The sequence below is a fragment of the Delphinapterus leucas genome, chromosome 11, assembly GCF_059928025.1.
Source record: "Delphinapterus leucas isolate spDelLeu-1000000601 "Yukka" chromosome 11, BTC_Dleu_Yukka2, whole genome shotgun sequence".
Classification (NCBI taxonomy): domain Eukaryota; kingdom Metazoa; phylum Chordata; class Mammalia; order Artiodactyla; family Monodontidae; genus Delphinapterus; species Delphinapterus leucas.
Genome location: NC_143139.1, coordinates 66,624,267 through 66,651,781, shown reverse-complemented (window position 1 = coordinate 66,651,781; position 27,515 = coordinate 66,624,267). Strand labels below are relative to the sequence as shown.

Genomic DNA, 27,515 nt, shown 5'->3' with positions numbered 1-27,515 from the left:
TATTTTAATCAAATTCTTTTTGCATTAGCACAGCATTGTCAATAGAAATATGTCTGATGAATTGAATTGATTTGCGTCTCCTGACCTTTTGAGTGCCCTTTGCTTGACCGGTTAGTAAAAATATTGGTGACAAATTATATGTAACATGCACAAAAATGTAGGTACCACTCACACACATCTATGTGCTTCTAGTTCTGAGAAAAGTCAATAAACTATATTATCATAAAAATGATAGCTCAAAAAAATATTTTTTTCCTAAAGCTTAAAATGTGTTCGCATTTAAGAAGAATTTGGTTAGATTTAATCAAATGCTCAGGGTGAGATGCAAGAAATCCTGAAGCAAAGACCAAAAACTAGAATAAAATATACAAAATATTCATAGTTGTTAGAGTGGTAGGATTAGGCATGGATTTAAAAATTTTTTTACGTTTCTGCGATAATTATATTTTTTAATTATAATATCTCCTAATAAGTGAAACAATGTCATAAATTTTCTTTTTGGCATGTTGAACTAATAAATATTTCCAAACAAAACAAATAGTAATTTTCCTTAGGGAGAGTGAACCACTTCTTCATACTAAAACGATACTAGATATGATTTATATAACAGAAAAGATGCACAATCCTGAATATTAAAAATTGTAAAGCAATTAATGATAAACCAAATCCAACTATTTATCTCTAAAAGGGAAACTAAAGCCAGAAGAAAACACATACTAATTTCAGAGTTAGAGCTGAAAGATGGGTCTGCATTATAGGTTCTGTTTGGAATTCACCTGAAATTCTACTTTGGGTCTTCAAGTGCTCATAGATCACTTTTTAGAAGTTCTACAATCATTGCATTTAATATGGCTTCTACTTTTCATTTATCAAAAATTCAACTAACTTGTAGAATAGTAACAGGTAAGCTACCTGTACAGAAAGAGAGTGCATGAGAACCCCAATTCCAGAGTGCTTTCGAGATTCATATCTTTATATTTAAGTGTCTGATTTTTTAAAAATCATTTCAGAAAGTGCACTATTTTTTTCCAAGTCAGAAATCTATCATGATTAAAACCCATTTTGAAATGAAATATTATTAATTTGCTAACTACTTAGGTTGAACTATTTTGTTCAGTAAGAACTCATAAGCAACTTATTAAGTTGTAAAGCTTGTGAGGTGGGGAAATACCAAAGGACCACAAATAAGAAATATAATGCCATAATGCATCTTGGCAAGTATATGAAAAATGTAAATAACTAGCTTACTTAGGTACTATTCATTACAACTTAGAAAAACTTCATGTAACCATTCAGTGCATCTCAGTAATAACATTGACAATAACATTCATTGAATGTTTATTACAAAATAGGGTAGCAAGCTATAGGGAGCAAATGTCTGACTTACATGCAGCCACTCCTCCCACTCTATACCTTTGGGCACACAGAATGTTTTCTCACTTAGCCCCACAAGGGGCCTTAACGCATCACCCTCATTCAGCCAGTACTAACTTTTCAAATTAGGTTTATGAGATGAAACATATTTTCAATCTCTACATTAGTTGCTTATGTATCTCATTTTTTAAATTACGGAACATCCTTAATTACCTGGATTTTACAGATAAGAAAATTGAAAAGCACAGTGGCTAAATCAAACACTTTGTGACTAAATGTGGAATGTGGTAAAACTGAAACACTAAATGTAGAACGTGGTAAAACTGCAATTCAAACCCAGGACGACCTGACCTCAGTGCATTGCTAACCTGTTGGTAGTGAACAATCACAAACTTTCCAAGTCTCCAGCTCAGGTGAAAATTATACTCTGCCTCACTCACGGAAAATTGTTTTCTAGCTTATGATACACTGGCCATCAAGTTCATTTCACTTTGCCTTGGGCTTCTCTATTGAATTAAAGGAATAAGGAAGAGCAATAATAATCCATGGTTGACCTTTAAAAACGTTTCTGCCTCATACTTTATTCAATTATTAAGATGGAAATATGTAGCATATAAGATGTACTTTAGTCCTAAGGTTAACCTTAACACAAAACAGCCCATAAAAGTAATAAAATCAAGATGCAAAACCTAAAATGCAAGAAAATGATCATGGATGAATTTAAATGTGTTTAAAAGGCAACTCAATAAAGATTCAGGCAACAAACAATACAAGCCCAAGTACTTGCTATTTACCTGGCACTGCCAAGGTAGGAGCCTCATATTTCTCATTTCTAATTCATACAAGGGGTTAGAACACTCATTTGTGAATGTGGAGGAAGGTACAGGAATAATAAGTCACTTGAACAGTTAACAATCCTATCTTAAAAGGTGTGAATGCCTCGAAAGCCCATACTTTTTGCCAATGCATCAAGCTACCTACTATATAAAGTTTATTACTTATTGAATACCTACTAAAGTATTATATATATATATTTTTTGGAGTATAGTTGCTTTACAGTGTTCTGTTAGTTTCTGCTGTACAATGAAGTGAATCAGCTGTATGTATACATATATCCCCTCTCTCTTGGGCCTCCATCCCACTCCCCCCCCATTATCTTTATACTTTTTACATTATTCCTACACTCTAATTAGTATTGGTCTCATCTTACAAACGAAGTGACTATGGGTTATTGAGCTTAACCAACTTGCTCAGTGTTCAAAAACAAGCAAATGACAGGTTCAGGATTCAGATTGAATTCTCTCTTTTTCTTTCTACTATTCCACTCTGTCCAAATACTATAAAAAAATAATTAGAGAAGGGATAAAATAACTGCAAAAAGTGCCATCAGTGGATTCAGTTAGGAGAGAATGGTATACATGTGATCCTTCAAGCTTGATTAAAATATTAAAATCATAAAAATTCCATTAAGGAAATGGCCACAGGAAAAGAAAGTTCAGTAAATTCAATAAGAAAGGGAATGAAGATACTTGATCGGGAATGGGGTAGAGGGAGGAGAGTTAAGTCATCTTCTCTGGTACTATAATTCTTCTTAACTTACAATAATAGAAAAAAAATGTTTATACTACCCAGGAGGAAAGAAGCAATGATGACTATTTTTCTTTCTCACCCTACATACACACACACAAAAATGACATAATAGAGGTACTTTCGTAAGAATTCAAAGATCTGCAGTGTGATGATGTAGTGATCAGGTTCATCACCCAGATTTATTTCCAATTCACTCACAGACAAAAGGGATTTCGATGTCTCCAGGCTGGCTTCGGGCAGATATAAACCAGTTTCAGATGTAGAACAAATAATGTCACTCTTCCTCCCTAAAAAGCCCTGAATCTAAATAATCCAGGCAAAGACTAACTCCTTAAAGGAAAGAAAGCTGGATTATTGATGATGTAAGAGTCCAGATCTCACTAATTTTCATGTTTCAAGTTACTGGACAGCTCCAGCTACCAGATAAAGAATAGAGCATGTAGGGGTATATACTACCCCTATCTGCTAGTGTTACCTTTTGTTTCTCCTGTCCTTGCTCAAGAGAATATATTTCTATGTTAAGATTCAGTTTAGATTCCCTATTTTTTTTCAGCTTCATTTAGATATATAAGTGGCATACAGCACTGTAAAAGTTTAAGGTGTACAGCATTATGACTTGACATATATATTGTGAAATGATTACCACAGTAAGGTTAGTTAATACCCATCATGTCAGATGGATACAAAATAATGCTTTTTTCCCTGTTATGAGAACTTTGAGGATGTACTCCCTAATCAAATACATCATATAGCAGTGTAAACCACAGTCATCATGTTGTACATTACATCCCTAGTACGTCTTTGTCTTATAACTGGAAGTTTGTATCTTTTGACCACCTTATGCAATTCCTCCACCCTCCAAATTCCCTATTTTTTTAAATTTTTTAATTTTTTTTGCGGTACGCGGGCCTCTCACTGTTGTGGCCTCTCCCGTTGCGGAGCACAGGCTCCAGACGTGCAGGCTCAGCAGCCATGGCTCACGGGCACAGCCGCTCCGCGGCATGTGGGATCTTCCTGGACTGGGGCACGAACCTGTGTCCCCTGCATCGGCAGGCGTACTCTCAACCACTGCGCCACCAGGGAAGCCCTAATTTTTATTTGATATTGGAGTATAGTTGATTAACAATGTTGTGTTAGTTTCAGGTGTACAGCAAAGTGATTCAGTTATACATATACATGTATCTATTCTTTTTTGAATTCTTTTCCCATTTAGGTTATTACAGAATATTGCGCAGAGTTCCCTGTGCTATACAGTAGGTCCTTGTTGGTTATCTATTTTAAATAAAGCAATGTGTACATGTCAATCCCAAACTCCCAATCTATCCCTCCTCCCCAACTTAAAATTTTTTTGACCACATGTACCAAAAGTAATCACCCCCTTCTCAATTCTTACAGTAATTGTTAAATCTCTTTTTAAAAATGCTTAAATAGGGACTTCCCTGGTGGTCCAGTGGTTAAGACTCCACGCTCCCAATGCAGGGGGCAGAGGTTCGATCCCTGGTCAGGGAACTAAGATCCCGCATGCCACATGTCTCAGGCAAAAAAAAAAAAATTTCTTAAATGCATATCTTTCATATCAATTTAGGTTAGCCAACATGGATAATGCATATGATGGTAAACCTAAAGGCTAATGAGGTATCATTCATTCCTGCCTTCATGGTACTTACAATCTTCTGAGAGAAATATATTTATCAGTATTTTCCAAAGTTTGATTTTTAGGTGCACATGAAACACAAAAAATTTTTTTAAATTTAGTACTCATAAATTACATTTAATCTGTGTTTAAAAATGTGATTTCATAGATATGTTTTAGAATGAAGAAAATTATCAGGTAAATAATAAAACAGATGGTAAGTGGTTACGAGCAAAATCACAGTGAACAATGGAACATGAGTGCAAAAGGTGTGAACAACACTGAATTGCATGTGCCTAGCTGTAAGTTGAGAAGTTCTAAAAGTTTCAGAAGAATGTTTGTAAAATACAGTGACACCAGCACACTGGGGAGAAATGCTAACTTTGTAAAAGGGCTCACGTAGGTTATAGCGTTTTTCTGGCCTGTAAAGAATAGGAGCATTCAGAAAATAGCCCTACATGATTTCTAGCAGGCTTTCTGCTGCTGATATGGTGAAAGCATCTGATTGTCAATATTGCAAGTGTTTTAGGATACTTTGCCTGAAGGTCAGGCATTCTATGGTAATCTGTCTAATTTCTAAGCTCTCCCAGCTTAAGGACTTGGCTGGTCACTAACGTAATCATTCCATTTTTAAGAAATGCTTCTATTCCATTTAAGATATCAGGTTTATTTTGTTTTCTTTATTTTGGCTGCATTGGGTCTTCGTTGCTGTGCGCGGGCTTTCTCTAGTTGCGGTGAGCGGGGTCTACTCTTCGTTGTGGTGCGCGGTCTTCTCACTGTGGTGGCTTCTCTTGTTGCAGAGCACGGGCTTTAGGCGTGCGGGCTTCAGTAGTTGTGGCGCACAGGCTTAGCTGCTCCGCGGCATGTGGGATCTTCCTGGACCAGGGCTTGAAGCCGTGTCCCCTGCATTGGCAGGCGGATTCTTAACCAATGTGCCACCAGGGAAGTCTTATATTGATGGTTTTTATAAGTAGTGTTTTTCTGTGCTGGTCATTTTTCTTTTAATGAGCACTTTACCCATCTTCAAGTTTATGATTTTTTTTATATGTTACTTTTAATTCTTTCCTTAGGAACTAATTTTGCCACATAATTTTAAAATGAAATAAACACATTTTAATTAATTGATTGATTAACTTGGTTTGTCCATCTACCTGTTGAAATTATTTATAATTATGATGTAGCACAGAATTATGAATTATATACCAAAAGAGTAATTAGATGTCTGGGTTTCTAATTCTTACTTTTCCATTAAAACTTTGTATGGTTATAGACAAACAGGTTATTTGACAAGACCTTCGTTTATCATCCACAAAATGAGGGGCTAAGACTAAATAACTCCTTAATCCCCTAAATTATATAATCATTTGTAGATTCATCACTGTCCAGGAATTTACAGTCATTTCATAAACCAGTGACAATATCCTAGTTAGTTTAAAAAGGAACTGTCATATTCATGGATTTTCTAGATGATCTACTCAAGATTGACTAGCCCAAGTCCTGATTAATCCTTTCATTTTTTTAATATTTATATTTATTATCTAATTACTAACATATCTACTCATTGTAGAAAATCTGAAAGATAATAATTTTATTAAATCAGATGAATCCCATCACTCATAGTGATTGGTAAAGTTTTGGTGTTTTTCCAGAATTTATTTTATATTTTGAAAAAAATCAATTTTAAGTAAAATATTTTGCTAGTTTTAAATATTTAGGTTCCTTCTAGCATTTTAAAACTATATTAAAAAGTATGATAAATTTTCCAAAATTATATTTTCTCATTCAAGATCAATTTTTTGTGTATTCAAATTCCCCTCCCAATTTTTTTGCAGGTACTACACCTACTTCAGCAATTATCATCCTTCTTTGTAATTACCTTTTTAAAAAAATTTTTATCTTATTATCTTAGAATACATATATAGAATTCTTGAACTAATGAAAATGCATATATTTTCACAAATTTTTTTAAATAAAATTTTAACCAGCAATTTTTTAAAATTGTGGGTCACTGTTTAATGGTTTTAAACCATTTTTTAAACCATTTTTAATTAAGACATTTATCTTTTCCCTATAATAGGCAAAAGATGGTAATAGCTTTTCATTTCAGACTATTTTAATTTTTACATATGCAAATCAAGTTGACTTTTCCTTTGCAGTTTAATCACTGTCTATTTTGCACAAAATTATTCTCCATTATAGGGACATATATTCTCTTCTACTTATATAGTTTTGTTATTAAAATTAGCTACTTATTCTACATGAAATACATTTTACCATATGGTGTGAGGCAGATATCTAATTTTATTGTTTCCAAACATTTAATCAATTCTCCCAGATCAGCTTTTATAAAAACTCCCTTCCCTCCATCATATTTAATTCCACATCTATTATCTATAAAGATTTAGTAAATTTTGATCTGTTTCTGGGGTCTCCATTCTGTCCTACTAGGCAGATTTTCTGTTTTTATGCCAGGACAACACTGCTCTAATTACTGTAGCTTCTATTGATACTAATATTTTAATATCAAGTACAGCAAGTCTCACCCATTATTCTTCTCTAAACCTTCTTGGTTCTATTTTCCTGTTAAGTCTACCAGATAAACTTTAGAATGATTTTGTCAAATTTTTGATAAATTTTTGAGATGTTTATTGCTATTGAACTATAATCCAGGGATCAATTAAAGATGGCAGTTTTTACAAAACTGACTTTTCCTATTTAAAATTATACTCAATTCTTCATTTATTCCAACTCCTGTCTGTCCCCCATCCTTTTAATGTATCTATAGGACTTACCTCACCAATTATAATCTTCCTGATCTTAAATTAGACTATGAGATGTGTAGAGCCCGAGAGAAAACACTTCATCTCTTTATCTGTCCTCCAACCTAAGTTCAGAAGTGGCTCCACAGAGCCTTGATAAATATCTGAGAAATAATTGATCACATTATGTATCAACTTGAATTTAGATGTTACATTTTTGCCTAGTATGTCACTGAAGAAAAATTTCCAAGTAACTTCTTTTTCTAGAATCTATAGGTCGGACAGAACCACATGACATCAGGAGCCTATTATGTCAAGAGTTTAACTTGCTGTGATTTTAATTCTCACTTTTTACTTCACAGTATTAGCATTAACATAGAAACATTAGGGAGTCTGGCCTTTATTTATTTATGTCATAAACTTGCTGTAACTATTGGCTGTCAAATTTTGTGAATCTTTTGTATTTCCATCCTAATATCTTCCTCAGCCTTATGGTATCATAAAGATGACAGAGTCCAGTTACCTTAGATATATTAGTCCTGATTGGAAATCCTTAAGAGGTAGTGAACAGAGCAGGCAAAGACAAAGACAAAAATTAAAATGATTACAGAAATTAGGAAGGCTACTTAGTATCTGACAACAGACTTTAACAATTATAACTTCTTCCTTTGGGGCGGAGTGATTGGAAGTAAATGAAATATAATCCAAGTCTTAAACTGAGGGTTATGAATAGGTTCAATACATAATTCTTTAGCAAGTCCTTACAGCACCAAACTTAAGGGGAAACGCTTGAAGTCAGAAAGGGTAGTTTTAAAGCAAAGAGAGGAAATGCAGGGGAAAAAAATGAAAATGTGTTTCATTAAGTAAAAACACAAATCATGAAGAAAGAGGTTAAACTTCAGTGAAAGTTAAAAAGGTTCCTAATACCTAGTGTTATATACCGGAAACATCTGATGTACCATCAAAATTTAACTTGGAAAATAGCCAGGAGCCTATGTTACTGTCTCTTTTTGCAACTGGGGATCCTGAAGTTCTCTAGGCTAATCAATTTCCTTTATGTTTTCAAGGAAATAAATCACCAGGAGCAATCAATCAACAAATGTTGGAGACAATCCCATAAAATGTTCAGATTTTCCAAAAAAAGAGAAAGTGAGACTGTGTCTGTGTGTCTGTGTGTCCCTGTGTATGTTGGAGGTGATGATCCGCTCCCAAAAAATATAATACTGTCGTCAAGAGAATTACAATGCAATAAAATAAAACGGCTTAATACAACTGAAATATTTAGGGAATACTAAAAATATATGCAAGGAATTTCTAAATTGTGTTTAGAAAAACCCAAAGCTTACACCAGAAAAAAGAAAAAAGAATGAGTAAATGTTATACTAGCTTGGAAAGAATTAATGAAAATAATAGTATTCAGAGAAATAGGATATAAATATTTGCAGGAAGACATCAGAATAGAATAATAAAAGCATTTTCAGTTTTATACACATCTTCTTAGGATTACATTTCATATGTATTCCTGGATCAAGCAATATGTCTCTATAATATGTAATGAATAATATATTTTATATTATAAATTTTTATATTAATGTTAATTACTAAGATATATCAAAAATTTAAAAATTCATTCTATTTTTAATGAATACTTAAAAATAAGATTCTACAACAGCTCACAGAACCCCATACTCATAATTTACATGTTGGCAAAAAAGAGACTTGTAATCTGGAACAAAACTTTGCATGTTCTATTTTAATGTTTTATTCAATTGAATATGACAATAGCTTCACTCAGTGTAAATAAAATCACAACTAAGTAACAGTTCATGCGGGAGTTAAATAAGATTTTCATGTAGGAAACAACTTTTCCCTACCTATTAGGAAAAGCCGATATAAATACACACAGAGCAAAGTATGTACAATTAGTAATGTATTTAATTTTTAACTTCATTTGTATTACTGGCCTATTCTAAATATGTGCAACAATTTATTGTTTTCTTGACATTGATTTTCAAGATTGTATCCTTCATACAAGATTTTCTTCTTCCTCATGATTATGTCCATTTCATCTCAATGTCATCAAAATTGGCATCTTTTAAGAATGAAATTTAGTTAATTTTCCAAGTATAACATAGCATCACTTTAATTTTCTGAGAACAATCCAGCCCATATTTATTACTGAGTAAAAGATTCACTCCGTGGATAGTGCCCAATAAGAGAGTAAAATATACACTTTTTTTTTCTCATTTATTTCTATTGAAGCCTCAGAAAACATATTTTTCAAGCAGAACATATTGAAATTATTTGGGAATCAGAGAATAAGGATATAATTAGGTATTACTTTGAATATATTCATTTCCTTATAACTCAATTTAAAAATAAAGTTTTTAAGTCTCAATCTTTTCCTTTACCACTAAACTGGCAAAAGTATGAATTAATGTAACAGGTGGGCTCATGTGATTTTAATAGCAGTGAAATATAATCAACTGTCTCATATCGTATTTCCAGGAAAGCAAGCAACATCTAGACCTAAGCATGATCCTTAGGCAATCCCAGCACTGGCATGAAAATGTTCAAACTCCCCATAGGGACCATATATCTTCTGGTCCTGGGTTTAATTGAAACTTTAAACAAAATATATTACCTATTTAATGCAGCTGAACTGGAGGCTGGCCTTTGTAGTGTATGTAACGCCTAGCAAATTAATGTCTGTAACCATAGTACATAATGTAGAATTTATATCAAGCGTGAATGGTAAAAAGAAAAAATAAATAAACCACTACAGTTTTATAATGAGAAATGAACTTTTAGGAGCAAATTGTGTACATACATTTTATATATTTATTCTTTTTGATATACAGCCCAAAGCTCATATTTCCTTATCTTATTGGCTCCATATCTTACAAAATGAATTTCTAAAATCTCCTGGCCCTGGTCTTATCCTTTCTTTCTCCTGGTCTTGTCCTTTCTGACGAATGAAACATGAAAATGCAGTGAAAAGATTTATCTTAAAAATTAGAAGTTAATATTCTTGTAGAGGTACACAGATCAATGGCTAATCCAGTTATACAGTCGTATCATATTTGAAGGGCTGACACACAGATTTTCAAGAGCACCAAAGGAAGCAATCATAGGAAAATCACCAGAACTCAAAATAGGGGAAGCAGGTGGTATAAAAAGCTTAACACTACTGGAGTGTTAATGCTTCCACACTTGAAAGATGTGAAGTTCAAATCTCACACAGTTAAAAACCATTTCTTTCACAGTCAGCATGCTAAATGCCTTGAGCAATCCACTTTAGAACCACCAGTCATAGAAGAAAACATTAAGCATGTAACTGACCTATCAAAAATTTACTCTGAATATTTCTATTCTAAATATATTCTGGAACAAAGTGAGGTCAACACATACACACACACTCAAATGTGCACACTAGAAAAATCCAACAAAAAGAAATTATGCACTAAAAAACCAACCATACAGAGGCTGAGAGAAAAGCAGACTTCTCTGACAGCCAACCTACTAAACTGAATTCAGCATAGAGTATACATCCTTCGAGTAGAGTTAGGATAAATTTACAAGTGAGAATTTTTGTGTTTTGTTGTCAGGAGGTACATTTGACATCTTCTTTGTCAGTTCTTACTTAAATGAGAGTAAGGAATCTAAAGGTCCCTGGTAGCCATTTATGACAAAACTTTTTCATTCCACAAGTTTCTTTCTCAAAAACACAAATTCTAAAATTTGGACAAGCTCTTTACTCTAAAAATTGTATAATAAATTCACTGTGTCTCCTATTTATTGGTTCTTTCACCATTCTCTCTAACTAGCTCAATGAAATTGGGGAAATCTCTCATAATTGAAGAGCCGTTTTCACAAAACTGAAAATTAAGTCAAAAGAGTCCTTTTTTATGAGAGAATGTGAGGAAAAAGCATCTTGTCAATTTTAAACCTATGTAAGTAAAAGACTTGTTAGTTGCAGGCTGATGGAGGAAAATATATTTTCTAATAATGAGCTAGGATTTCATAAGTAACAGGGATGTGTATAAAAAAAGATCTAGGAATTATCAGAAATAAGAGAATCAAATGGTAAGATCAAAATAAAGGCAAATGAGGTAATAAATAGCAATGATCATTATCATGGAATTCCCCTGGAAGAATGTAACCTCTCCCTAAGATAAAAGCATGTTACCCATAGACACATATTTTTTAAAGAACAAGGATATATAAATATATGTGCAAATTGTGACACTAGTGTCACATCAAAAAAAAAAAAAAAGCTTGAGATTTTTGTTTTGTTTGTTTTGGTTTGTTTGGTCCAGTCAACACAGTAGGCCTACAAAGTTATAAACAAAATATTCTCGAGGTTAGAGTAATACAATTATCCATTTCATTTATAGGCATTTACTTATTAAGGAAAGATACTAAAGAGCACTAGACCAACTGTGAAATCACTTACAAAGTTCTATGAGAGCAGAAACCATATGGACTATTTCCATTTCATCCTACCACCACTATACGCACCCGCCAACTCAGGACCTGTGACTTAAAGATTTTTTTTTTTTTTTTTTGCACACAGAGGTTATTCTAAACATAGTGATTGCAGACTGCAACACCAAGGCTGTAACTCTAGATTCCTACTCCATGAATACATCGTGGCTTTTTGTTCTCAAGATATATTACCAAGATGAAATGGCCTAAATTGCTTATATATTATAATTAAACCCAACAATCACTTTGCATTGAGAAAGCCAAGTAATTTTATATTAAATAGTAAATAGGCTTAAAATGACCTTTGGGATTGGAAGGGCTCAAACTGATAAAATTGAAAGCTACAGCCTATTTTAGTTTCCCATAATCTCTTAGGATTATTCAAAAGCAATGCTTAAGTATACATAGTAAGGGAAATAAACAATTACAGAGAAAGAAGAGAAAAAATGAGGGTGGTTAAAAATTAACCTACATTAAAAGAATTTTGATATCCTACATTTCATGCATCTGTAATGAAACCACAATTTTGTAGGTGTTGAAAGGTGATGAAAAGATTTTTAATATATATTTGGACGAGGAATGATATCTATATCCATATATCTATATATCTATATCTACACATAGATATATATGCTGGTTTTTAAATGGGTAAAGATAAGCTATATTGACATAGTGAATAATGTGCCAATTTTGGCAATACAGAAGGACTGAATACAAAAGGCATTTAAATTTAAATCAGTAGACTACACTTCTGGTTCTAACACAAACTGTGTAATCCTAAACAGATCAGCCTAACTCTTTGTAGGTCCTTTTCTTCTCCTGTGTTTCCCACTTAGTAAAGTTCCTTTAGCATTTGTTGTAGAGCTGGTTAGGTGGTGCTGAATTCTCTTAGCTTTTGCTTGTCTATAAAGCTTTTGATTTCTCCATCGAATCTGAATGAGATCCTTGCCGGTAGAGTAATCTTGGTTGTAGGTTCTTCCCTTTCATCACTTTAAGTATATCATGCCACTCCCTTCTGGCTTGTAGAGTTTCTGCTGAGAAATCAGCTGTTAACCTTATGGGAGTTCCCTTGTATGTTATTTGTTGTTTTTCCCTTGCTGCTTTCAAGAATTTTTCGTTGTCTTTAATTTTTGCCAATTTGATTCCTGTGTTTCTTCGCGTGTTTCTCCACGGGTTTATCCTGTATGGGACTCGCTGCGTTTCCTGGACTTGGGTGGCTATTTCCTTTCCCACGTTAGGGAAGTTTTCGACTATAATCTCTTCAAATATTTTCTTGGGTCCTTTCTCTCTCTCTTCTTCTGGGACCTCTATAATGCAAATGTTGTTGCGTTTAATGTTGTCCCAGAGGTCTCTTAGGCTGTCTTCATTTCTTTTCATTCTTTTATCTTTATTCTGTTCCACAGCTGTGAATTCCACCATTCTGTCTTCCAGGTTACATATCCATTATTCTGCCTCAGTTATTCTGCTATTGATTCCTTCTAGTGTAGTTTTCATTTCAGTTATTGTATTGTTCATCTCTGTTTGTTTGTTCTTTAATTCTTCTAGGTCTTTGTTAAACATTTCTTGTATCTTCTCGATCTTTGCCTCCATTGTTTTTCCGAGGTCGTGGATCATCTTCACTATCATTATTCTGAATTCTTTTTCTGGAAGGTTGCCTATCTCCACTTCAGTTAGTTGTTTTTCTGGGGTTTTATCTTGTTCCTTCATCTGGTACATAGCCCTCTGCCTTTTCATCTTGTCTATCTTTCTGTGAATGTGGTTTTTGTTCCACAGGCTGCAGGACTGTAGTTCTTCTTGCTTCTGCTATCTGTCCTCTGGTGGATGAGGCTATCTAAGAGGCTTGTGAAGGTTTCCTGATGGGAAGGACTGGTGGTGGGTAGAGCTGACTGTTGCTCTGGTTGGCAGAGCTCAGTAAGGCTTTAATCCACTTGACTGCCGAAGGGTGGGGCTGGGTTCCCTCCCTGTTGGTTGTTTGGCCTGAGGCAACCCAACACTGGAGCCTACCTGGGCTCTCTGGTGGGGTTAATGGCAGACTCTGGGAGGGCTCACGCCAAGGAGTACTTCCCAGAACTTCTGCTGCCAGTGTCCTTGTCCCCATGGTGAGCCACAGCCACACCCTGCCTCCGCAGGAGACCCTCCAACACTAGCAGGTAGGTCTGGTTCAGTCTCCTATGGGGTCACTGCTCCTTCCCTTGGGTCCTGATGCACACACTACTTTGTGTGTGCCCTCCAAGAGTGGAGTCTCCGTTTCCCCCAGTCCTGTTAAAGTCCCGCAATCAAATCCCACTAGCATTCAAAGTCTGATTCTCTAGGAATTCTTCCTCCCGTTGCTGGACCCCCAGGCTGGGAAGCCTGATGTGCGGCTCAGAACCTTCACTCCAGTGGGTGGACTTCTGTGGTATAAGTGTTCTCCAGTCTGTGAGTCACCCACCCAGCAGTTATGGGATTTGATTTTGCTGTGATTGTGCCCCTCCTACCGTCTCATTGTGGCTTCTCCTTTGTCTTTGGATGTGGGGTATCTTTTCTGGTGAGTTCCAGTGTCTTCCTGTCGATGACTGTCCAGCAGCTAGTTGTGATTCTGGTGTTCTCGCAAGAGGGAGTGAGAGCACGTCCTTCTACTCCGCCATCTTGGTTCAGGCTCAGATCAACCTAACTCTTTTGAGTGTTAATTTCTAGCTTGTAAAATAAAAGATTATGTTAGGAGGATTTTAAAGATATGAATCTTCCATCTCTAACATTCTATGATTCTAAAAAGCACTTACAATTTGAGAAGAAAAGAGGAGAAATTGAGATTCAGTAAAGGTCTACAATAGGTATCAGAATAAAGAATAATTTTGATGAAATCTAGGGGAAAAATATGTCATGACAGGAAAAGGAGAAGAAACTCTAACATAAATATGACAATTTCAATTTAAAGGGAATACTCTATTAATGGAATTAAATTAATTGGGCATTAACTAAGTATGCTGTTTCACTTTTGGTTAATGCAGTTAGTGATAAAAGATGGATTTTGACTGTGGTTGTTGAGAGATAAGGGGAAATGGACTTCGAGAAAAAACGCAGCAATTCTAGACAGGACAGAACCAAACAGAATCCCGTTGGTGACTCCAAGGCCATCAGTATGTCAAAACTGTATCTATAGGGAAATCAGATTTATATTGGTAAATACAGAAAGAACTGCCAGAGAGAATACAAGGAGTGACTTCTGGACTTTAAAGCCTACAGAAAGGATAATGATTACAATGGAAGGTAAATGTTACGAAACACTTACTAGGTTGGGCATTTGGTCCAACGTGCTTTACCTTCATTATCTCACTCAATCCTCAAACTGACACTACCATTACAAGCACATTATGGATGGGGAAACTGAGGCTTCAGTTAAGTAATTTACCCAACGTCACTCAGGTGTTAAGTGTCAGAGCCATAATTTGAACCTGGGCTATCTGACTTCAGACTATACTGAATCTCCACTGAATCCAACCCATTCTCTCAAGAGGAAACTGAGGTCCACAACTGGCTAGGAGCAATTTTAACAGTTATTGTGTGATTTGGCCTCTTAACATTTCATGTATTTTCATACCTTAATAATTATAACTGCCACCTAGGTGAAACTTTAATTTTTGTTTATAAAAGTGATATATAGTGTCTTTTAAAATATGATTCGTACATGCTTGTAAATTCACTTAATTTTGGATGGGACGATACTCCTCAATTATTGTTACTCAATCACCTTGATCCTATGAAATCAAAGAGAATAATGAGAATGTATTTTTAAATAGACTTTTAAGTTTACTTATAAATTATCACAATAAAAACTAAGTCTTATGATAAAATATAGAAAAATTTAAGTTGGGAAGCAAGTAATAATCGATAATCAAACTTGTTATTTTCTATTAATACACAAATGCGAAAAATAGGCTCATTCGATGTTCAGGGTAAGTCAACTACTGGCATGCAGCAATAGAGTGATATGTTTTTCATAAAATGTTCAAGGGAAGGGAAAATGCAAAGGGCTGGAGTGTTGGTTTTTTGTTGTTGTTTGTTTTTTTAAGCAGCTGCAATGAATTGAGTTATTAAAGTAATAATAACATTCAAATATAATTGTATTTTTTCATACCTATTCCTTTATGTCTCCTAACTTCCAAATAAAAGAAAATAAATAATGTTTGCAGATATACATGCAAGTGCTTGGGGGTAGTGGTCTTGAAGGGGTAAATGAATGAGCCGTGAGAAAAATGAATACTTGCAGGCTAAATCTGGCCAGACGTTATAATCCACCACTGATCCCTAAAGGGCACCAATAATATGCAAATGTGAGAATTAGAAAACACATTCAAGGCTGTTGATAAACTTGATAGGATCGTCAGCACATGTTGACAGACTAATGAAAATGATGAACTGATAGGGCAGCTTATCTCCTGGGCCATTTTTCTTTTCTTGTCAAATGGAGGCTAATCAAAATGTATTAGGAGTTAAAGCCAACACTCAGAGGATTTCACCCATTTGATTAGGAGGTGAACTCATTCTTGGAGAAAATTACAGTTTCATGAACAACTGAAACTACAAAACCTAGTCAGCTGACAGACCGTCACATGAAATTAAACAGAAGGCAGCCACTATAATTATGGCAGAAATCTGGAATTATAAATTATATTGGGATTCTCCCTTTGCAAATTGTTAGAGGGCTTTGCAGAGTCTGGGCAAAGCAGCTCCCTCCTTCTATAATGGAAAATAAGACAAAGGACTAAGCAATCACCCCAGGGATGCACTTATCTTTTGCTGCCTGTGTGTGCTCAGCATCTGTGTAACCACATGAGACACAGATCGCAAGGCACCAGCTGAATTTTCAATCAAATGTATTTACTTAAAATAATTGAATGAATTTTCTCAAATCATTAACTATAGTGAATACCACACTTCCTATAAACAATAAAGATGCCATATGCAGTCTGCTGCCATGGGTCTGAGTCCTTTCCTAATTTAAAGAAAGATGTCTTCTCTGATAACCGAGGAAAATTGGGAAAAAGTCCTTCCCAAGCATTAGCGTTAAAAATAAAATTATGAACTAAAACCACTGTGCCTGCTCAGACAAAACTAGAGAACACAGTTCTTTCAATATTCATTTTGAAATGAATAACCATCCAGCACTAACACAGAAGGTTAATTCAACTGATAAATCTAGGTACACACTTTATGGACATGTACATTTCACCTGAGTGGATAGATTGATGGTAAAATGTTAGACAGTGAAAGGCGCAGTTTTAATTCATAAGAGGGTAAAGACAAAAGTACATTTAAGGAAGTTAGATTTTACCTTTCAGTAATTAAACCAAAGAGAAAAAGAAATAGCAACTAAAACTACTCCAGTGTCCTCTTTAACAAGAGCGTTAAATCACCCTACTGCTGTCCAGGCTAAACGTCAGGATTCCCAGAGACAAGGAATGAATATATAAACCTCTCCCAAATCTTTTTTTTTTTTTTCTATTTACTGACCTGTGCCTTGTTCTAGCTCTAAACTATTTCTAAATTTTCTGTTATTTAAAAAAAAGTAGAAGTGAGTGTCCTTGCCAGGCATATATTTTCTAGTTTGGGAGGACTTGGGATTTTATATGTGTACTCAGAGCCATACAGCTACTATCAAATGTCTCAAATCACAGAATATAAAAGCATAAAATAATCCCAGCGATCATGTAGTCACATTTAGTTTATATGCATGAGGAAGGCCTAGAAAAACTAAGCAAGTTAACCAAGTTTAATGAAAAAGGAAAATCTGAGTTTGCGATTTGTTGTTCGGAGAAAAAGAAATATTTGATTTGAGGACAAAAGTAACCCCTTATCTGGAAACAGCAGAGTTAATCAATCAGCAGAACATCTTAAACTTTAGGGATTCTTTTCAAGAATCACATACTAAATAGGCAATTTTCAGGTGTGTCCACCATCAAATAGCTGTGGTAACAATTTCCTATCAGGCTGCCACAGATCAATTGCAGGTAATAGGCAGATTATTTTACTAGGAATTCTAGTTCTTGACCTCTTGTACCTAGAAAAATCAATGCCCTAGCGTACATACTTTCTGATTAATAAGAAAATTAAGCTAATCATTCAATGTAGAAAAAGGAATAATTGTAGTAGGATATTTACACTCTTCACAGTATTGTTTTTACTCTAAAATAATACCCTGAAAAAAACCTCTTGAGATCCCAGCCTTTATCAGCGAAAACCATACAAGTTGGCTCAGTTGCTCACATTTTTTTATAAGCATCAAAACCATGAATCTCTACATCATAGCAATGTTTATTTTTGAGGAGGACATTATGATTAAGAAAATAACATGTCAAAAATTATCACAAATTTCATAAATTCATTAAAATCTACATGTACTTTATTCATCATTTTCAATCTCTAGGGTCTAGCTAACACTCAAAACCCACTTCAGTTTTTGAGCCCCTTCTGGACAACTCTGGGATCCAGCCAATTGTTGAAAATCACCATGTTAACACATTTATTTCTCTTAGAATAAGTATGCTTTGTAAAAATTTGAATGTGACACTCAATTGTGAACAGGGTTTTTTTAGTGAAGATTAACAAAATATGATTTATTAGAATTCCATTTAACAGAATTACAGGTTTCAATTTTTCCACAGGTCCCTGAAATATCAATTAAAATATTACTATTTTACTTACCCATCATGTTGTACAAGCTCTGTGGGGCAAACTGCCTTGGCATTTTCTGAATTGCTTCCTTGTATACACTAAGTGCATCCTAATTTAAGAAACAGAAAAAGAGCTAAAGTACAGGGCTAGTCACTGAAAATAAAATAACAACATCCTTCCAAAATTAAAATCTTCCATTGCTCTTTCTAAATGGTATTTAGAGGAAAATAATTAAGCCGTCCTTTGATATCATACTGCCTCCATTTCATGAATAAAAATATTCAACCCAGTCCGTGAAGAAGGTCATATAAAAATCAGTTTAACAAGGAGTCAAATGTTACCATTGTTCTCTCAATATAAATTTTTTAGTTCCCATAGATTATGCAGTAAAATAACCAGAAGTCACCCACAGTCATCTAAAATCTGTAGGTTCTTCAAGTCAGGCGATCAAGTAGGATCTAAATAAAATATCAACTAACGAATCTTCTAGCTACTGAGACCTACTGAGATCATTAAATGCATTTATTTTTAAAATTCTATTTTCACCCTCACGTTGCAGTCTTAATACATCGTGTAAGAGTGTGTGTGGGTGTCATTTGAGGAGGGAGGAGCCATACTGAATGGGAGAGAAGAAACCCATGCAGGCAGGCTTCGTGAGAGAGACAGGGAACACAGGACTGGGTCAACCTCCCAACTTCCCATACAAGACCCTGTCTCCATCACCTTTCCCCTCTCCCCAATTTAAAAACACAATAAAATTAGTTTTCACTGGGTTATTGTTTTAAAAAGAATGAAAAGAAACGAGTAGGATTTATATCAAATCATTTACTCAATACGCAGAGTACAAAAATGTATTTTTTAACATCAAAAATGGATATAGATAAAATAATAATGTGTCTTGAATTGTAAAATCAAAGAGATGGTGAGCAAACAAGCTTGAGCTGCAATGCATGTTATTTCCTTTTCCTGAGGAGTCATAATTACGCTGAGAAATTCACAGTGAAGAAATCCATTAAGTTTTGCTTGAGCAGAGTTTTTTTCCAAAAGAATTTCACCATAAAACTCTTTTAATAAAAACACTTATGAGCTTCTTAAATGATCAGTGTCCCTACAATGAGATCGTAGGTAGAAAACATTGAGACTAGATCAGAACAAGGGGGAGGAATAAGGCAGAGGTTTTGGCCTGACCTCATAGTGTCCCTGCTCATGATAGAGTTTCCCCAGGTTGTACAGACAGCTGGTGACCGAGCTCTTATGGGCATGAGGGTCCTTTAGGTTTTCGTCAGGGATCTCAGAACACTTCAGGAACGTGCGTCGAGCTTCTTCCGTCTTTCCTTGGTTCATTAGAATAATCCCGGTGTTTAAATACGCAGCTGAGGGGAGACAAGTGGAAATACAAATGTTGAGAAGATGACGTATACTATGGAAACAAGTTATCTTTACTTCCGTTTTGTTTCTATGCATTATTTCTGATTTTAAAAGAAAACCAAGAAATAAATACCCAGGGAACAAATATACAAAAGAACAACAATGTAGTAAGAAGTACAGGTATCACTGAAAAAAAAAAGTATAAGAGTCTATGCCTTCAAGGAGTCAGAATATTTTGAGCTTAATATCTAGATGAATAAAAGTTATATTTATCTTAATATATTGACATGATAAACAGGCACCAAAATATTAAAATTGAGAGAGATGTAATTGTTAAAGTCTCATAATTTGATTGGCAAGTATTCAGAAATAGAGTTACCATGTTTTTTAATCTGTGAGGCTTTAAATCACCATTTTCACGAAGGGAGGGGGGGAGGGAGGGATATTTTAAAAGGACTTGAATGTTACTTACAAGCCAGCGTAGGCCTGCTCCCGATTGCCAATTTATAATAATGTAGTGCTTCTGCAAACCTGCTGTTCTCTTGTAGAAGTAACCCTCTGCATGAGCAAAATAGAAATTTGGAGACAAGACTGTATTACTATACATAAAATCAAATTTTCATTTTATATTTCAGAAATAAAAATGGTTAATGGGGCCATAAAAATGACGAGGTACTATAAAAATAAATTCTAAATAGAAGGAAATGATTACTCAGGAGAGAAAATACTAGAGAGGGATCAGCTGCATTTACGTTACATTAGAAAGTATTAAGAAGTAATTTCAAAAAGCTCTTTACCCCCTACTGAAATTTCCCCTTTCCAGCAATCTTTTCTCTCCCACTAGAATTACAAAGCAACTGGATTTCTCCTTGAAGCATGCAGTTTTTCATCACTTCAGAAAGGAAACCTGTCTAAGGCCCTGATATACATATATACATTTAAACCTGAGACGCCTCTCCCACTGGCCATATTGCTTGGGAAATATTGGCCCATGACTGCTTGAAAGGCAAAAGGTAATCTGGATCAATAGTATAGAGTCAGAATCTTATCAGATTCCATCAAAGACTGAAGACCAACCACATTGTTATTTCCTTATTATTTGGATTTGGTCAAATAAGCTTAAATTTCAGAACACTGGGCGAATTTCAGTTCACTGTTGTGAGACATGCTTTTGTCTACAGACCCTCGGACTCTGGGCCTCCCTAGGAGGCTCCTCTGGCAGTGCGTGGCCACATGGATTATCCCAGCATTTCCAGGCCCTGCCCTCATGACAAGTGAGAATCAATTATAATCATGTCTGTGAAAATACAGTGTCAAGGAACTGGACTAAGTTCTGAAAGTTCTCACAGAGGGCTTTCTGGCCTATCCCTATTCTCATATAATCAGCAAGTGTCTTACAGACATTTGGCACCTGTCTTGGACCCGAGTACTACTGTCATGAACCTCAAATTGCAGATTCCATTTGCCAGCTCCTGAGGCCTCCAAAAGGCGGTAAAATGGAGGTTTGCAAAATGAGAAGGCCACTGATAAAAACTTATCATTTTGTAGAGTATTTTTAAGTACTCAGCTTTTTACTTAACGGGCATGATTGAAAAATAATGAAGTAAATCATTTTGAAATTAAAGTTTGCTCACTTGTGTCATTAGCATATATTAACCTAATTATTTCTATTATTTGTTAAAAGAGCCATTTGAATAAATGAAACTGTTCCAAACCACATTAACAGTTACATATACACAGAAATGTACATATCTGTAGAAAATTTAGAGCAACAATTTGATAATGAAATTGATGTGCTTTGCTGTTAAGTGTGCTTTTCAGTTGCTAGGAACAAGGAAAAACAAAGCTTCCTGCGGTATTCAAGAGTCTGTGAAAAAGTTCAGTTGTCTTTACAAGCAAGTAAAACTGATAAAGAGAAAGAACACTCACATACCTTCCAAAAAGGAATAATATTCTTTATAAAAATAATTTTGACAAAATGCTTTCCAGTTAGCTAAGCTCATACACATTATCTCACTTCAGAAACATATCTACAACCTTAATTGTCTTTGTCACTTTCCTTTGAGGTTCAGATAAAGAGGCGTTTCTTCTTTGATACAAGGCCAATGTCATCAGAGGAGAAATCCATCTTAATCCGAGTCTTTCTACTTTCCTTAGGAACTAAAGTCCTTCCACGAGCCCCTTTTTATCCAATATCTTCAATCTTTTTCCCCATTGCAATTTCCTTTCCCTTAAGACTACAAAAATGCTTGTGTGCCTCTTAGCATAGAGAGGAAGATAAAACCCTACCACCTTATCATTCCTGCATCCACCTCTTAACTACCTCTTACTGTCGTTCTTCCCCTCAAAGTCAGATTTCCTTTAAGAATAGTCTGTGGTGCACATGTCCAATGACTCAAATCCCATTTACCCCTAAATCCAGTTTAGGCTCTTTCCCAGAATTCTGCTGAAATGTCATAATCGAATTTCCACTAATTATCAAACTCCCAAAATAGTTTGCTTATATGAATCACCTACTCAACTGTAGCATCTGTGACTATTAAACCCATTTTCCTTCCTGAAACTCTTGTGTTTCCCTCGGCTTCTGGAAAACCAGTCTTCCTTATTCTCTATCCCTGAGACTATCCTTCCAAGAATGAAGAAAAGTGTATCTTTATTCATATATTCATTTAAAAGAAGTTGGTATTTCCCAGGACTTTGTCTTTTTCTCCTTTTCTTGGTAAGTACTGTCTCTGCATGACAACATGCATACATGCAGCTCATATGCTGACTGTTCTCAATTCTAAATTAGCGATCTCTCTCCCGACATCCAGATCTGTTGAAAATTCAACGGCTTACTCAACCACATCAATCTAGGTGCTTATTAGCTGGAATTTCAAAACCAACACATCCAAAAATTGAAAGCAATATTTCCCACTCAAAAATAAAGTGATAAATGAAAGAGATAAAAGAAGAAAAAAATCTTTCCTCAACAATTAGAACCATCCTTTACATCAGTTGCTAAAATCAGAAACCTGGTTATCACTCGTGACTTTTCACTTACCCTCAAAATCCCAGGTTTAAAAAGTTTCCAAAACCTACCAATTCTTATTTTATTTTCTAAGGCTTTTTACTCTGGCCCCTCAAGGTTCACTTTTACAGATCTGGCAGAGCCCTTTTTACCTTTCCTGTCACCTAAATAACTGCAATCGCCCACTAATTAGTCTGCACATAATTACATTTCTAAAGGACAAATATGCTGTTAGGCTAGACAAAAAGAACATGAGGAGATGAATGCATATCTTTGAAACCGTACCTAAAGCCCATAAACCTGGAAAATGATGTATTCAGCCTCATGGGCTCCCCAATACTGATGTATTACAGTCCTGTCATTTTCTACCTCATAAAATACAGCATGATAACCACACCTAGACAATCCTGTCCAGCCTGCCTCATTCTTTGGAAGAAACTAGTCACACAGAGGGATGGAGCAGCTAAGTCTCCAGGATTATATATAAAGTGGCTCTTTGAATTAGAGAGCATCATCCTCTGTATCATCTGAATAAAGTTAGCAACGGAGTGAGTCCAAGTTAGACGGCTATTGTGACCAATTTCTCATGGCTAACGATTTAATTGAGCATCAACTATGCTCTAGTATGCACACTGCAAATGTGAAAAAGACAGATGCACTCTCCTGTGGATGCATGATCTATTGAGGGAGACAAATAAGAAAATAAATGGTGTGGAAAATTACTATGATAGGGCACAGAGGAGCAACACCGCTCTAGCTCAGGAATGGACAAAGGAAGGTTCACGGAGTGCAAGTGCCACTGGGCAGAGGCTTGAAAGTAAGCAGCAGTTACCAGCAGTAAAGAGTGTCATCATCAGCCCCATGTTACACAGGAAGAAAGCGAGGTCCACGGAGAATTTACCAACTAACCCTAGGTTTTATGGTTAACAAGAGACAAAGCCAGGACTGGAACACAGTTTCTCTGATACTAAATCCCATGCTCTTTCTAAAAGAAAAAAAGAAGAGGAGAGAGAAGATAATTCAAGTCTAGATGCATATGTACTAGGTTATGTTTCCTTTTGCTCTAAAATTCTTCAGATTTTGGATAATATGAATTTGAATTAACGCTCTGAAAAGGAATCCAAACGCCAAATTCATTCAGGATGAATTTGGGTCAATTCTAGCACTGTAACAACGAAGCTTCTATTACTGCTGTTCTCCACATTTATAGAACCCATTCTTTATTTTACTGAAGACTGGATAGAAGGATAGAAACCCTTCACATTGTAATAGTTGTGGTTGTAATAATAATAAGAACAACAACAGCTAAACCTATTTGGCACTTACAGTGTTACATATATTAACTTAATTTACATATATTAACTTATTACTCATCAATAATCTTATGAGGTAGGTTATTATTACAAGTCTCATTTTATAGATGATGAATCTGGGGCAAGTAAAAGTTCTGCAACATACCAGAGGACACACAACTAGCAAGAAGTGTGCCACAGTTCAAGCCCAGCAATCCGATTGTAAAGGAGGATCTGTATTTTAATAGACCATTCATACCAAAGGCTTTTCCACAGCTGTTTAAAATTGATGACACAGTTTGTTTACATGCTGATCATGTCAATAAAATCTTCTGGTTTCTATGTATATTAAAAACAACAACACATTTTAATATACCATCAAGCTAGAATCTAATAAGAAATAGTGTTATTCATATTATGTGAAGTTGCTTTACAATTAAGGAAACTTGCCCATGCTATAGATTAATGTGAATTCAAAGTGTCTTTTGGGGGAGAAATTGAAAAAATGTTATTGATCTCTAAATAAATGGTTGGGTCACTTTTATGTATCTGTGTGTAGGTGGATATATTATAGTGTATTTCAATAGATTCAAATCTTTTACTTCTCATATTTCTCCCCCAGTGATTTATCTTTCAGAACCACAGTCACTGAAATTAAGCAGCCAGTGAAGAATACAAATTGGAGAAACAGAAAGAATAAATACTTGTTACAGTCAAAGGAAGAAAACACATCTGGATACAAAAAGTACTATTCACTGTAACACTTAAATTCCAGAAGACCACTTTACTTCAAGAAAAAAACAACAAAATGCCCTCCCTTAAATCCTTTCAGCTTTTTTTTTTTTTAACCTGATTTTGACCATTTTCTAGGAATTACCATCAAGTGTGTAGAATTTCTTTTTCTTGCAAAAGTTTTGCCCATCTTTACCCCAATCTCCCCTAACAACCCTTTCTCTAAAATACCATTAAAAATAAAAATCACAATACTCCAGATACTTGATAAATGAAAACCAGTCAAACCCATGGTAACAGTGGATTGGACAGAGTTAAATGCAAACATTAAGTGTAAATAGGCATACAAATCCCTAGCTGATTCTAAATATTGACAGAGACAGAAGGGGAGCATTTTTTAGTACAATGTTTCTCAACCAGGGGTGACTTTGTCTCCCAGGGGACACTGGGCAATGTCTGGAGACGTTTATGGTTGTCACAAGTGGATGGATGCTATTGGCATCTAGTGGGTAGAGGCCAGGTATGCCATTAAATATGTAAACATGTTGGAACACACAAGACAGCCCCCCAAAGCAAAGATTTATCTGGCTCCCAATGTCAATAGTGCTGAGGTTAAGAAACCACATTTAGCATTTCATACATACTAACTGCAACATATCTGTTCAGAACATAAGGTCCTCATGTCCTTGCTAACCACATACATGAACTATGTAGAGAATACAGAATGTAAAAAAGCAAACTACAGGGAATAAATTTTTTTTTCAATAAAAATCTAATCTATCATCATTTCTACTGACTTTTCATTTAAAAAGGCAAAAAAATAAATTTTCTAAATTATTTTAAAAAGCATGCCCTTCCCCACTGCTGTCAGTACATACAAACAAAATGTCCGTGGCTCTTTGTAGAAGGTTGCCCTCAATACAGAACTGTCAAAACATACAAATCCTCAAGTAGAGCTACCTTTTGCCTCAGGTTCAAACAAAGGTCTTTAAAAATCGTTGAAATCCGACATGTTCGAATATTGGTATTAATAAAGCACATCAGAAGTATACTTTTCAAGAATATGTATTGCAGTAAACAGAAGAAAAGTATAGTTTTCAAGAATATGAATTGCAGTAAACTAAGCGGACATTTACTCAGAACATGGGTGAAACAGGATGTGGTTTACAGAGCCATGAGCTGTTAAGACCAGGGAAATACTAAAAGACAGTAGCTTTCTTTCTTTTTTCAATTTCATTAAAGCATAATTTGTGGCACTCCTACACCATATTAAACATTGAGAATAAGATTACCAAACAATAGGTAAATATTTTTTGAATGAACTATCTCATGGTGAAGACAGATGATCAAACACTCACAATACAGTGTAAATGAAGCATAAAGTGTTCTGGGAACCCACAAAAGGGATACTTTTCCACGATGACAGGTCAGGTGAGGTTTGTAGGGAAGGCAAGCATGCAGGAAATGGAGTTTCAGACAGATCAGGCCGCCATGCTTATGAAAACTCAAAGTTACAGAGGATAGCATTTTAATCTACCAGTAGCAGTAACGACAAGCTTCATGGAAATTAAATGACGATCTATGTTAGAAGCCTTCTGGAAACTGAAAAGCTAAAACAACTTAAAATTAAGATTATGTTATTGAGAATATTTCAGTAATAAGTTGTTTGGTTATTCCCTGGGCAAAAATTCTTAGTCATCAAAATAAATCAGATAGCTTAATGTTTACAGGCAATGGTTCACAAAATAATTGATAATCCTTAAGGTCCAAATACTAACAAAAACATCATGTTCATGTTAAATTGAGACATTTTTTCTGAACTTTATTTTGTTTGATTATCTTTTAACACATGTAGGTACTCTGAAACTAAGATTTCTTTCCTCAGAGATAAGACATTATATGTTTTAGATGTTCAATGTTTTCCTAAAGTAGTCATGCCTCTGAAATTTCCCAACTGAAATTAATTGGCATTGGCTTGGCATCATATTCAAACTTTGCATTAATTCAAATTTAATAACTGATTTTGCTAATTCAGCTGATGACTCTAATAATGAGATTTTATACAATTTAATTGTGAAATGGCATTACAGTTGCATTTCTTCTGTTTTTCCAAGATTAATGCCTAGTTTTAGTCTATGTTCATAATAGTATATTTGGAAACATAAATCATTAATCTCTATTATCAGACAGAAGTGATAATTAACAGCATGTCAAACTCATAACACACAAATGCCCCCAAATCTTGCTTGATAAAATAGGTATCAGGCAAAACTCTCAAGTGACTATCCCAGCAGTAAATGGAATGAAACTCAAAGTCCTTTTTAAAAACAGAAGCTGTAAGTAAAATGAATAAATTACTACTACTTGAATCAACTGCAGTAATGCCAAGGTTTAGGGTGACACAAGAGCTTAGAAATTAAGTATCTAATATGCACAAGCCACTGAATACATACAAAGAACCAGAATCAATCAGTACAGGAGTCTTGGTCATGTGACTAAATTCTATCCAATGAAATGAAAGCACAGTAGCCAGAGGGCCTCTAGGAAAAGTCCTCAAAGAGGAGGGAGCATGTTCTCCCTTACCCTTCCTCTGTCCTGCTGACTATAGGTGGAGG

General features: G+C 35.0%; 1 protein-coding gene across 2 annotated transcripts in view; it reads right to left on the bottom strand.

The window, feature by feature from the left end:
- TMTC2 (transmembrane O-mannosyltransferase targeting cadherins 2) overlaps window positions 1-27,515 on the bottom strand; it is a 398,246-nt gene that overhangs the window by 118,854 nt on the left and 251,877 nt on the right. For both annotated transcript variants that reach the window (XM_022552427.3, XM_089921080.1), the window contains 3 exons: window positions 20,339-20,424; window positions 19,687-19,871; window positions 18,529-18,607 (listed from right to left, as the gene is read on the bottom strand). In XM_022552427.3, coding sequence (XP_022408135.1) covers window positions 18,529-18,607; window positions 19,687-19,871; window positions 20,339-20,424 — 350 coding nt within the window. The remainder of the gene's footprint in view (window positions 1-18,528; window positions 18,608-19,686; window positions 19,872-20,338; window positions 20,425-27,515) is intronic.